At 55.1% G+C, this 12,848-nt stretch overlaps 1 protein-coding gene across 1 annotated transcript in view; it reads right to left on the bottom strand.

Moving 5' to 3' along the window:
- Positions 1-586: 586 nt before the first annotated feature.
- The window catches only part of rrp36 (ribosomal RNA processing 36), a 31,833-nt gene continuing 19,571 nt past the window's right edge, over positions 587-12,848 (bottom strand). Inside the window, exons 6-7 of the mRNA XM_072554654.1 lie at positions 2,352-2,469; positions 587-880 (exon numbers count right to left, since the gene is read on the bottom strand). Of these exons, the coding sequence (XP_072410755.1) occupies positions 741-880; positions 2,352-2,469 (258 nt within the window). The 3' untranslated portion in view covers positions 587-740. The remainder of the gene's footprint in view (positions 881-2,351; positions 2,470-12,848) is intronic.

Below are 12,848 nucleotides of genomic sequence, written 5' to 3'. Positions count from 1 at the left end.
GTTTGGTGATTTCCTCAATGAGATAAACAAGTTTGCTCATTGCTAATCACTTTCATCTCCTAGAGGAGGACATGTCTCTCTCAGAGCATCGCCTGAAGGTAAATGATCCTTTTCAGTGTTTGAAGTAAGTGTAGGGATTCGGTGAGATAAAGGTTAGATTAGATTCGATTCCCTACAGTGTGGAAACAGGCCCTTCGGCCCAACCAGTCCACACCGACCCTCTGAAGAGTAACCCACCCAGACTCATTCCCTCTGACTAATGCACCTAACTCTGTGGGTAATTGAGCCTGGCCAACTCACCTGACCTGCACATCTTTGGACTGTGGGAGGAAACCCACGCAGACACGGGGAGAATGTACAAACCCCGTGGAGAAGAGATTTCCTGTTGTGGGGCAAGAGCAGACCAAAGCAGCATTGGAGACGTAGTGCCTTCAGCCAGGCAGTGGGACAGCCAGGATATGAACACAGAAGGGAGACTCAGTGGGAGTGTGTGTGTGTGTGTGTGTGGGACTGTCTCCCCAGAGATGACAGCAATAGCACTGTGCCTCTGTGTGAGCCTCAGGGATTCCAACAAAAAAGCCACACATCAGAGAGCAGCCATGACTGAATTTAAATCCAAACAGGTAGAAAACAGGAACAGTGAAGGGTGAGGGGACGCAGGGAGAGCCAGGTCACTGGAAGTCAGCCACAGGGAGGTGTCAGTAAGGGCTATCACTTCCTGAGCTATCGCAACACGGATCTCATTGAGATTTGTTCTGGGGCAAACGTCCGCGATCTTTCTCAGCATTCCGCTTCCTCTTCCTGCCAAGAAACCTTTCCAACCTCCCGGTTTTCTTCAGCGCCAGGTATTTCTCCGCAAGTTCCAGCTTCCGCTGCTCAGCTGTGGAGGTGAATCAACATGCAGGACAATTACAGGCAGAGCTCAGACTGCACAGCAACATTACAGCAGGACAGAGACTACAGCATCACTGAGCAAGCACGGTGTGTGTGTGTGTGTGTGTGTGTGTGTGTGTGTGTGAGAGAGACTGTCAGCCAGTGAGAGTCAGTGTGTGTGCGTGTGTGTGTGTGTGTGTGTGTGTGTGTGTGTGTGTGTGTGCGCGTGTGTGTGTGTCCCCCAGTGAGAGTCAGTGTGTGTGTGGGACTGTCCCACAGTGAGAGTCAGTGTGTGTGTGGGACTGTCCCCCCAGTGAGAGTCAGTGTGTGTGTCAGGATATGGTGGTGTGAGGGTTTGGGGGTGTGTGTGGGGGGGTGACTATCCCCCCAGTTAGAGTTGGTGGGGGCGTGAGACAGAGGGGGTGCGTGAGACAGAGGGGGTGCGTGAGACAGAGGGGGTGCGTGAGACAGAGGGGGTGCGTGAGACAGAGGGGGTGCGTGAGACAGAGGGGGTGCGTGAGAGAGAGAGAGTGTGTGTGTGTGAGACAGAGAGTGGGTGGGTGTGAGAGAGAGAGTGGGTGGGTGTGAGAGAGAGAGGGGGTGGGTGAGAGAGAGAGAGTGGGTGTGTGAGAGAGAGAGAGTGGGTGTGTGAGAGAGAGAGAGTGGGTGGGTGTGAGAGAGAGAGAGTGGGTGGGTGTGAGAGAGAGAGGGGGTGGGTGTGAGAGAGAGAGGGGGTGGGTGTGAGAGAGAGAGTGGGTGTGTGAGAGAGAGAGAGTGGGTGTGTGTGAGAGAGAGAGTGGGTGTGTGTGTGAGAGAGAGGGGGTGGGTGTGAGAGAGAGAGGGGGTGGGTGTGAGAGAGAGAGTGGGTGGGTGTGAGAGAGAGAGGGGGTGGGTGTGAGAGAGAGAGTGGGTGTGTGAGAGAGAGAGAGTGGGTGGGTGTGAGAGAGAGAGTGGGTGGGTGTGAGAGAGAGAGGGGGTGGGTGTGAGAGAGAGAGTGGGTGTGTGAGAGAGAGAGAGTGGGTGGGTGTGAGAGAGAGAGTGGGTGTGTGTGTGAGAGAGAGTGGGTGTGTGTGAGAGAGAGAGGGGGTGGGTGTGAGAGAGAGAGTGGGTGTGTGAGAGAGAGAGAGTGGGTGGGTGTGAGAGAGAGAGTGGGTGGGTGTGAGAGAGAGAGGGGGTGGGTGTGAGAGAGAGAGTGGGTGTGTGTGAGAGAGAGAGTGGGTGTGTGTGAGAGAGAGAGTGGGTGTGTGAGAGAGAGAGAGTGGGTGTGTGTGAGAGAGAGAGTGGGTGGGTGTGAGAGAGAGAGGGGGTGGGTGTGAGAGAGAGAGTGGGTGTGTGAGAGAGAGAGAGTGGGTGTGTGAGAGAGAGAGAGAGTGGGTGTGTGAGAGAGAGAGAGAGAGGGGGTGCGTGAGAGAGAGCGGGTGCGTGAGAGAGAGAGAGTTGGTGTGTGTGTATGAGGGGGTCCCAGATACTGATCTTACATTTCTTAAGGAAGTAGGGTCTCTTGCCCTGTTGCACACGCTCCCTCTGTTTCTGTCGGAATTCCTGCAGCCACTTGCACTGCTTCTGTCTCTTGGTTTGAGCTTCATCCTGCTGGGTCTATTGGTGGAAGGGAAGGGGATTGGTCAGTACACAGCTAATCCCAAACAGGCACCGAGACACACAGACAGGATACACACACACACACACCCACCCACCCACCCACACCCACCCACCCACATACCCACCCACCCACACACACCCCCACCCACCCACACACACACACCCCCACCCACACACACCCACATACCCACCCACCCACCCACACACACCCCCACCCACCCACACACACCCACCCACCCACACACACCCCCACCCACCCACACACCCACCCTCCCACACACACAGAGTCTCGTCTACATCAGCTTCATTCCTGCTCCTACCATCATCAGACACTCAGAGCTTAACTTACGACACAGTAAACAGCCCCCCATCAAACACTCCCAGGACAGGGACAGCACGGGGTCAGATACAGAGTAAAGCTCCCTCTACACTGTCCCCCATCAAACACTCCCAGGACAGGGACAGCATGGGGTCAGATACAGAGTAAAGCTCCCTCTACACTGTCCCCCATCAAACACTCCCAGGACAGGGACAGCACGGGGTCAGATACAGAGTAAAGCTCCCTCGACACTGTCCCTCATCAAACACTCCCAGGACAGGGACAGCACGGGGTCAGATACAGAGTAAAGCTCCCTCTACACTGTCCCCCATCAAACACTCCCAGGACAGGGACAGCACGGGGTCAGATACAGAGTAAAGCTCCCTCTACACTATCCCCCATCAAACACTCCCAGGACAGGGACAGCACGGGGTCAGATACAGAGTAAAGCTCCCTCTACACTGTCCCCCATCAAACACTCCCAGGACAGGGACAGCACGGGGTCAGATACAGAGTAAAGCTCCCTCTACACTGTCCCCCATCAAACACTCCCAAGACAAAAGAACAAATAAAATTTACATCCCAGGAATAGGCCCTTCAGCCCTCCAAGCCTGAGCCGATCCAAATCTACTGATTTAACCTGTTGCCCAATTCCTAAGAATCTGTATTCCTCTGCTCCCCACCTACTCATACATCTGTCCAGATGCATTTTAAATAAATCTACCTGGCCTCCCTCTACCACCTCTGCTGGCAACGCGTTCCAGACACCCACCACCCTCTGTGTAAAGTACTTGCCACGTGTTTCCACCTTAAACTTTTCACCTTTCACTTCGAACGCATGACCTCTCGTTATTGAATCCCTCACCCTGGGAACAGCTTATCTCTATCTACCCTGTCTATACTCTTCATGATTTTGTAAACCTCAATCAGGTCTCCTTGTAAACCTTCTCTGCACCCTCTCCAAAGCGTCCACATCCTTTTGGTAATGTGGTGCCCAGAACTGTACACAGTATTCTAAATGTGGCCGAACCAACATCCTGTACTATTTTAACATGACTTGCCAGCTCTTATACTCAATACCCGGTCCGATGAAGGCAAGCATACTATAGGCCTTCTTGACCACTCTATCTACCTGTGCAGCAACCTTCTGGGTACAATGGATCTGCACTCCAGATCTCTCTGCCCATCAACTTTTCCCAAGGCTCTTCTATTTACTGTATAATTTGCTCTGGAATTAGCCTTGCCTAAATGCATCACCTCACATTTGTCTGGATTGAACTCCATCTGCCACTTTTCTGCCCAACTCTCCAGTCTGTGTATATTCTCCTGTACTCTCTGACAGTCCCTTATGCTTTCTGCCACTCCACCAATCTTTGTGTCATCTGCAAACTTGCTGATTATACCAACAGTGCCCTCTTCCAGATCATTTATGTCTATTACAAGCAACAGTGGCCCCAATACTGACCCCTGTGGAACACCACTTTCTCCATTTCGAGAAACTCCCTTCAACTACTACTCTGTCTCCTGTTGCTCAACCAGTTCGTTACCCACCTAGCTAGAACACCCTGCACACCACGTAACTTCACGTTCTCCATTAGTTTACCATGGGGAACCTTATCAAATGCCTTACTAAAGTCCATGTACATGACATCAACAGCCCTTCCTTCATCTATCAACTTGGTCACTTCCTCAAAGAACTCTATTAAGTTGGTAAGGCATGATCTTCCACACACAAAACCATGTTGCCCATCACTGAAATGCCCATTCTTTTCTAAATATAAATAGATCCTATCCCTCAGTACCTTCTCCAGCAACTTTCCCACCTCCGACATCAGGCTCACTGGTCTGTAGTTACCCAAAATATCCCTACTACCCTTCTTGTACAGGGGGACAACATGAGCAACCTTCCAGTCCTCCGTCACCTCACCTGTATTTAAGGATGTCACAAAGATATCTGTCAGGGCCCCAGCTATTTCCTCTGTCGTCTCCCTCATCAACCTGGGATAGATCCCATCCGGTCCTGGGGATTCGTCCATCTTAATAACCTCTAGCCTACCCAACACCTCTTCCCTACTTATGTCAACGTGATCCAGACTAATCAAACTTCTATCTCTCACCTCAACATTCATCATGTCCCTCTCCTCAGTGAACACTGATGCAAAGTAATCATTCAGAATCTCACCCATTCTCTCAGGTTCGACACACAGCCTTCCTTCATTATCCTTTAGTGGACCAATCCTTTCTCTAGTTACCCACTTGCTTCTTATATAAGAATAAAATGCTTTGGGGTTCTCCTTTAGTCTGCTTGTTAAAGTTATTTCATGACCCCTTTTAGCCCGCTTGATTCCTTGTTTAAGACTTGTCCTACTCTCCCGATATTCCTCCAGGGCCCGTTCTGCTCTTCGCTGCCTGGACCTTATGTACGCTTCCCTTTTCCTCTTGGCTCGTCGTACAATAGGGGTGGCATGGTGGTTAGCACAGTGGCCTCACAGCGCCAGAGACCTGGGTTCAATTCCCACCTCAGGCCACTCTCTGTGAGGTGTCTGTGTGGGTTTCCTCCGGGTGCTCCGGTTTCCTCCCACAGTCCAAAAATGTCCAGGTTAGGTGAATTGGCCATGCTAAAATTGCCCGTAGTGTTAGGTCAAGGGGTAAATGTAGGGGAATGGGTCTGGATGGGTTGTGCTTCGGTGGGTCGGTGTGGACTTGTTGGGCTGAAGGGCCTGTTTCCACACTGTAAGTAATCTAATCTAATTTCTCCTGTCATCCACGGTTCACGAATCTTGCCCTTTCCTATCCTTTGCCTTCAACGGGACATACCTATCCTGCACTATCTTTAACCTACCTTTGAAAGCCTCCCACATCTCGAACGTCAACTTCCCTTCAAATAGCTGTGTCCAATCCACATTTCCCAAGTCCTGCCTAATTTTGATATAATTAGCCTTGGCCCAGTTTAGTACTCTCCCCTCAGGACCACTCTCTTCTTTATCTACGAGTATTCCAAAACTTACAGAATTGTGGTCACTGTTCCCAACGAAATCCCCCACCACACCTTCTCCCACCTGGTCTGGCTCGTTCCCCAGTACCAGGTCCAATATGGCCCCTTCCCTCGTCGGACTATTGACACACTGTTCTAGAAAACTCTCCTGGACGTTTCTAACAAACTCTACTCCATCCAGACCTCTGACGCTAAGTGTATCCCAGTCAGTGTTGGGAAAATTAAAATCTCCCATCACCACTACCCTATTGCCTCTACACCTTTCCATAATCTGTTTACCTATTTGTTCTTCTCCCTCACCCTCACTGTTGAGAGGCCTGTAATACAGCCCCAACAATGTAACTGCACCCTTCACATTTCTCAGCTCCACCCATAATGCCTCACTCCCCAAGATCTCCATCGTGTCCTCCTTTAGCACAGCCGTGATATCGTCCCTGACCAGCAATGCGACTCCTCCCTCCCTTTTACTTCCCTCCCTGTCCTGTCTGAAACATCTATATCCTGGAACATTTAGTTGCCGATCATCATGCCCTTCCTTCAGCTAAGTCTCTGTGATTGCAATAATGTCATACTCCCAGGTACCAATCCAAGCCCTAAGTCCACCTGCCTTACACACTATACTCCTTACATTAAAGTCGATGTATTTCAGGCCACCAGTTCTTTTGCCCTCACCTGCTCTCGGCCTACTCTTCCCCTTTATTAATGCTATCTTCATAATTCTTACAGTCTGCAGTCTCCACCTCGCTGCCTACTTGTTTTCCCTTCTGGTTCCCAGTCCCCTGCCACATTCGTTTAAAACCTCCCCAACAGCAGGAGCAAAAACTCCCCCAAGGACACTGGTTCTGGTCTGGTTCAGGTGTTCCCTTTTGTGATAGTCCCACCTTCCCCAGAACCGGTCTCAATGTCCAACAAATCTGAACCCCTCCCTCCTCCACCATCCCTCAAGCCACGTGTCCATCCTGCCTACTTTTTCATTTCTACACTGGCCAGCACGTGGCACTGGTAGTAATCCCGAGATCACTACCTTTGAGGTCCTCCCCTTTAACTTCTCTCCTAGCTCCCTGAATTCTTATTTCAGGACCTCATCTCGTTTCCTACCTAAATCATTGGTGCCTATATGCACCAAGACAACTGGATGTTCACCCTCCCCTTTTAGAATGCTCTGCAGAGACTGTATGGGGTCAGATACAGAGTAAAGCTCCCTCTACACTGTCCCCCCTCAAACCCTCCCAGGACAGGGACAGCACAGGGTTAGATACAGAGCAAAGCTTACTCTACACTGTTCCGACCAAACACCCCGAGGACAGAGACAGTACAGGGTCAGAAACAGAGAGAAGCTCCCACTACACTGTCCCCCATCAATCACACCCAGGGACAGGGACAGCACGGGGTTAGATAGAGTAAAGTTCCACCTGTCCTGGCTCAGATAATGTTAATGGGAAGGTGGTGAAGGCACTGGTGAAGGAGTCAAAGAGACATGTTGTCTGTAAATACTGAGACTGTGCCCTGTCTAACCAAGCCAGGGTCATGAAGACAGATCAGAAGGAGCTGGGGTTCCAGGGATCGGAAACATTCTGGAGAAGCTGGGATGTGCTTTCTGTGGGGAAGGCGGAGCAGAGACTTGATGGAGGTGTTCAAAATAACAAGGGGCCTGAAGGGAAACTGATCTCTCTGAAGGATTCAGACAGACGCAGGGACACAAATTCAAGGTAATTAGTAAAAAGAAAAATCACTTTTTTGTTGGATTCAGCCTGAGTGTGGGTGTCAGTGTTAGTTATGACCCGTTTCCCTAAGAGAAGGTAGGAGTGACCCACTGCAGTGTGTGTGCGCTCTAGGTAGACTCACAATGCCCTTAGGGAGGGAATTCCAGGACTCCAACCCAGAGACACTGAAGGAATGGAGAGATATTTCCCAGTCAGGATAGGGAATGGCTTGGAGGGGAAGGTGATTGATGAAGCAGCTGAAGATGGTTGGGCCTAGGACCCTCCCCTGAGGGACTCCTGCAGAGATGTCCTGGAGCTGAGATGACTGACCCTCCAACAACCACAACCATCTTCCTCTGGGCCAGGTGTGACTCTAACCAGCGGAGAGTTTGCTCCCGATGCCCATTGATTCCAGTTTTGCCCGGGCTCCGTGATGCCACACTCGGTCGAATGCAGCCGTGATGTCAAGGGCTGTCCCTCTCCCCTCCCCTCTGGAATCCAGCTCTTTTGTCCATGTTTGACCCAAGGCTGGAGTGAGGTCAGGAGCTGGGTGACCCTGGGGGAACCCAAACTGGGCGTCACTGAGCAGGTTATTGCTGAGCGGGTGCTGCTTGATAGCTCTGTTACTGACCCCTTCCATCACTTTACTGAGGATCGAGGGGAGACTGATGGGGGGGGGGGGGGGGGGGGGGGGTAATTGGCCGGGTTGGATCTGTCCTGCTTTTTATGTACAGGACATACCTGGGCAATGTTCCACATTGTCGGGTAGATGCCAGTGTTGTAACTGTACTGGAACAGCTTGGCTCAAGGAGAGCAGGTTCTGGAGCACACGTCTTCAGTCCTATTGCTGGGATGTTGTCAGGGCTCATTGCCTTTACAGTATCCCAGTGTCTCCAACCGTTTCTTCATATCACGTGGAGTGACCCGAATTGGCTGGAGCCTGGTGTCTGTGACCCTGGGGACCACTGGAGGGGGCTGAGATGGATCATACACTCGGCACTTCAGACTGAAGATTACTGTGAAAGTTTCAGCCTTTCTCCTTTCCCCTGATGTGCTGGGCTCCTCCATCCTTGAGGACGGGGGTGGGGAGATTTGTGGAGGCCTCCTCCCCCAGCACCACTCTCACCTGGATGGTGCAGGACTGCAGAGCTTCGATCTGGCTCCGGTATCAAGAGGCCGCTGGGTCAATCACTCAGCATTCCCCATCACCAATGTGTATTCTTCCCTTTTAGATCAGAGTGGAGAGAGTGTGTTGCTGGAAAAGCGCAGCAGGTCAGGCAGTGTCCGAGGAGCAGGAGAATCGACGGTTCGGGCCTAAGCTCTTCATCAGGAATTCCAGGGAAGGGCTTTTGCCCGAACCGTCGATTCTCCTGCTCCTCGGACGCTGTGTGACCTGCTGTGCTTTTCCAGCACCACCCTCTCCACACTGATCCCCAGCATCTGCAGCCTCACTATCTCCTTCTCAGACTGTGGGCTAATTCTCTGGGTTAAGGCTCAAGTGAACCTGCCACACCCCCCCCATTCACTCTCAGAAAGAACACTCCAGACTTGCACTCCCTGAGAGTGTGGGTGAGACAGGGAGGTTCACTCAAGGGGTTAGGGTCTGGGGTGTGTACTGTCTGAGAATGTGGGGGAGGGGAGGGGGAGGGTCATCGAAGGGTTAGGGTCTGGGGTGTACTGTCTGAGAATGTGGGGGGGGGGGAGGGGGAGGTTCACTCGAGGGGTTAGGGTCTGGGGTGTACTGTCTGAGGTGGTGGGGGGGAGGGGAGGGTCACTCTGAGAGGTTAAGGTCTGGGGTGTACGGTCTGAGGGTGTGGGGGGGACGGGGAGGTTCACTCAAGGGGTTAGGGTCCTGGGGTGTACTGTCTGAGAGTGTGGGGGAGGGGAGGGGGAGGTTCACTTGAGGGGTTAGGGTCTGGGGTGTACTGAGAGTGTGGGGGGGGAGGGGAAGGGTCACTCAAGGGGTTAGGGTCTGGGTGTACTGTGTGAGGGTGTTGGGGGGGGGGGGGAGGGGGAGGTTCACCTGAGGGGTTAGGGTCTGGAGTGTACTGTCTGAGAGTTGTGGGGGGGGAGAGGGGGAGGGTCACTCGAGGGGTTAGGGTCTGGAGAGCACTGTCTGAGGGTGTGGGGGCGTTAGGGGGAGGTTCACTTGAGGAGTTAGGGTCTGGGTGTACTGAGGTGTGGGGGGGGGGGGGGGGGTTAGAGGGAGGTTCACTCAAGGGGTTAGGGTCTGGGGTGTACTGTCCGAGTGTGTTGGGGGGGGGAGGAGGGTCTCTCGAGGGGGTAGAGTCTGGGGTGTACTGTCTGTATGTGGGGGGGGAGGGGTCTCTCGAGGGGTTTAGGGTCTGGGGTGTACTGTCTGTATGTGGGGGGGGAGGGTCTCTCGAGGGTTTAGGGTCTGGGGTGTACTGTCTGTATGTGGAGGGGGAGGGTCTCTCGAGGGGGTAGGGTCCTGGGTGTACTGTCTGTATGTGGGGGGGAGGGTCTCTCGAGGGTTTAGGGTCTGGGGTGTACTGTCTGTATGTGGAGGGGAGGGGTCTCTCGAGGGGGTAGGGTCTGGGGTGTACTGTCTGTATGTGGGGGGGAGGGTCTCTCGAGGGTTTAGGGTCTGGGATGTACTGTCTGTATGTGGGGGGGAGGGGGAGGGTCTCTCGAGGGGGTAGAGTCTGGGGTGTACTGTCTGTATGTGGGGGGGAGGGTCTCTCGAGGGTTTAGGGTCTGGGGTGTACTGTCTGTATGTGGGGGGGGAGGGTCCTCTCGAGGGGGGTAGGGTCTGGGGTGTACTGTCCGTGTGTTTGGGGGGGTGGGTGGGGGAGGGTCTCTCGAGGGGGTAGGGTCTGGGCTGTACTGTCCGTGTGTTTGGGGGGGTGGGTGGGGGAGGGTCTCTCGAGGGGGGTAGGGTCTGGGCTGTACTGTCCGTTGTGTTTGGGGGGGTGGGTGGGGGGAGGGTCTCTCGAGGGGGTAGGGTCTAGGGCTGTACCTGTCCGTGTGTTTTGGGGGGGTGGGTGGGGGAGGGTCTCTCGAGGGGGTAGGGGTCTGGGCTGTACTGTCCGTGTGTTTGGGGGGGTGGGTGGGGGAGGGTCTCTCGAGGGGGGTAGGGTCTGGCTGTACTGTCCGTGTGTTTGGGGGGGGTGGGTGGGGGAGGGTCTCTCGAGGGGGTAGGGTCTGGGCTGTACTGTCCCGTGTGTTTGGGGGGGTGGGTGGGGGGGAGGGTCTCTCGAGGGGGTAGGGTCTGGGCTGTACTGTCCGTGTGTGTTGGGGGGGTGGGTGGGGGGAGGGTCTCTCGAGGGGGTAGGGTCTGGGGCTGTACTGTCCGTGTGTTTGGGGGGGTGGGTGGGGAGGGTCTCTCGAGGGGGTAGGGTCTGGGCTGTACTGTCCGTGTGTTTGGGGGGGTGGGTGGGGGAGGGTCTCTCGAGGGGGTAGGGTCTGATTTACGAAGGAAGTAAGCGTCTGTAAAAAGGTGTCTATCCTTTAGTCCGGTGAGAGGGAACTCTCCGACTCCCTGGAACTGACAGAGTGCAGTGTGTCCTTATTGCCCGAGCTGTCTGTCAGGCAGCTCAGCACCACCTTCTCAAGGCCAGGAGGGACAGGCAGTGAATGTTAATTATGAATAGTCGAGGCCACACCACAATCCCTCAGCCTCCCTCACACCTACATCCCCTTACAGTAAGGCCCTCAGCCTCCCTCACACCTACCACTCCCCTACAGTAAGGCCCCCCCAGCTCCCTCACACCTACCATCCCCCTCCAGTAAGGCCCTCAGCCTCCCCTCACACCTACCATCCCCTACAGTAAGGCCCCCAGCTCCCCTCACACCTACCATCCCCTCCAGTAAGGCCCACACCCTCCCTCACCCTACCTACCATCCCCTCCAGTAAGGCCCACACCCTCCCCCACACCTACCATCCCCTCCAGTAAGGCCCACACCCTCCCCCACACCTACCATCCCCTCCAGTAAGGCCCTCAGCCTCCCTCACACCTACCATCCCCTCCAGTAAGGCCCACACCCTCCCCCACACCTACCATCCCCTCCAGTAAGGCCCTCCCCCTCCCTCACACCTACCATCCCCTCCAGTAAGGCCCACACCCTCCCCCACACCTACCATCCCCTCCAGTAAGGGCCCTCCACCCTCCCCCACAACCTACCATCCCCTCCAGTAAGGCCCGAACCCTCCCCCACACCTACCATCCCCTCCAGTAAGGACCCACACCCTCCCCCACACCTACCATCCCCCTCCAGTAAGGGCCCACACCCTCCCTCACACCTACCATCCCCTCCAGTAAGGCCCCCTCCCCTCCCTCACACCTACCATCCCCTCCAGTAAGGCCCTCACCCTCCCCCACACCTACCATCCCCTCCAGTAAGGCCCACACCCTCCTTCACACCTACCATCCCCTCCAGTAAGGCCCACACCCTCCCTCACACCTACCATCCCCTCCCAGTAAGGCCCTCAGCCTCCCTCACACCTACCATCCCCTCCAGTAAGGCCCTCAGCCTCCCTCACACCTACCATCCACTCCAGTAAGGCCCACACCCTCCCCTCACACCTACCATCCCCTCCAGTAAGGCCCACACCCTCCCTCACACCTACCATCCCCTCCAGTAAGGCCCACACCCTCCCTCACACCTACCATCCCCTCCAGTAAGGCCCCACACCCCTCCCTCACACCTACCATCCCCCTCCAGTAAGGCCCTCCCCTCCCTCACACCTACCATCCACCTCCAGTAATGCCCTCCCCCTCCCTCACCACCTATCATCCCCTCCAGTAAGGCCCTCCCCCTCCCTCACACCTATCATCCCCTCCAGTAGGCCCCTCCCCCCTCCCTCACACCTACCATCCCCCTCCAGTAAGGCCCTAACCCTCCCTCACACCTACCATCCCCTCCAGTAAGGCCCTCCCCCTCCCCCACACCTACCATCCCCTCCAGTAAGGCCCACACCCTCCCTCACACCTACCATCCCCCTCCAGTAAGGCCCACACCCTCCCTCAGCACCTACCATCCCCTCCATGTAAGGCCCTCCCCCTCCCCCACACCTACCATCCCCTCTCAGTAAGGCCACACCCTCCCTCACACCTACCATCCCCTCCAGTAAGGCCCTCCCCTCCCTCCCACCTACCACCTCCAGTAAGGCCCACACCCTCTCCCCACACCTACCATCCCCGTCCAGTAAGGCCCACACCCTCCCCTCACACCTACCATCCCCTCCAGTAAGGCCCACACCCTCCCTCACACCTACCATCCCCTCCAGTAAGGGCCCACTCACCCTCCCCCACACCTACCATCCCCTCCAGGTAAGGCCCTCCCCCTCCCACACACCTACCCCCCCATCCCCTCCAGTAAGGCCCACACCCTCCCC

Source organism: Chiloscyllium punctatum, chromosome 36 (assembly GCF_047496795.1).
Source record: "Chiloscyllium punctatum isolate Juve2018m chromosome 36, sChiPun1.3, whole genome shotgun sequence".
Classification (NCBI taxonomy): Eukaryota; Metazoa; Chordata; class Chondrichthyes; order Orectolobiformes; family Hemiscylliidae; genus Chiloscyllium; species Chiloscyllium punctatum.
Note: the sequence above shows the minus strand (reverse complement) of the source record. Positions and strands in the feature narration are given on the sequence as shown.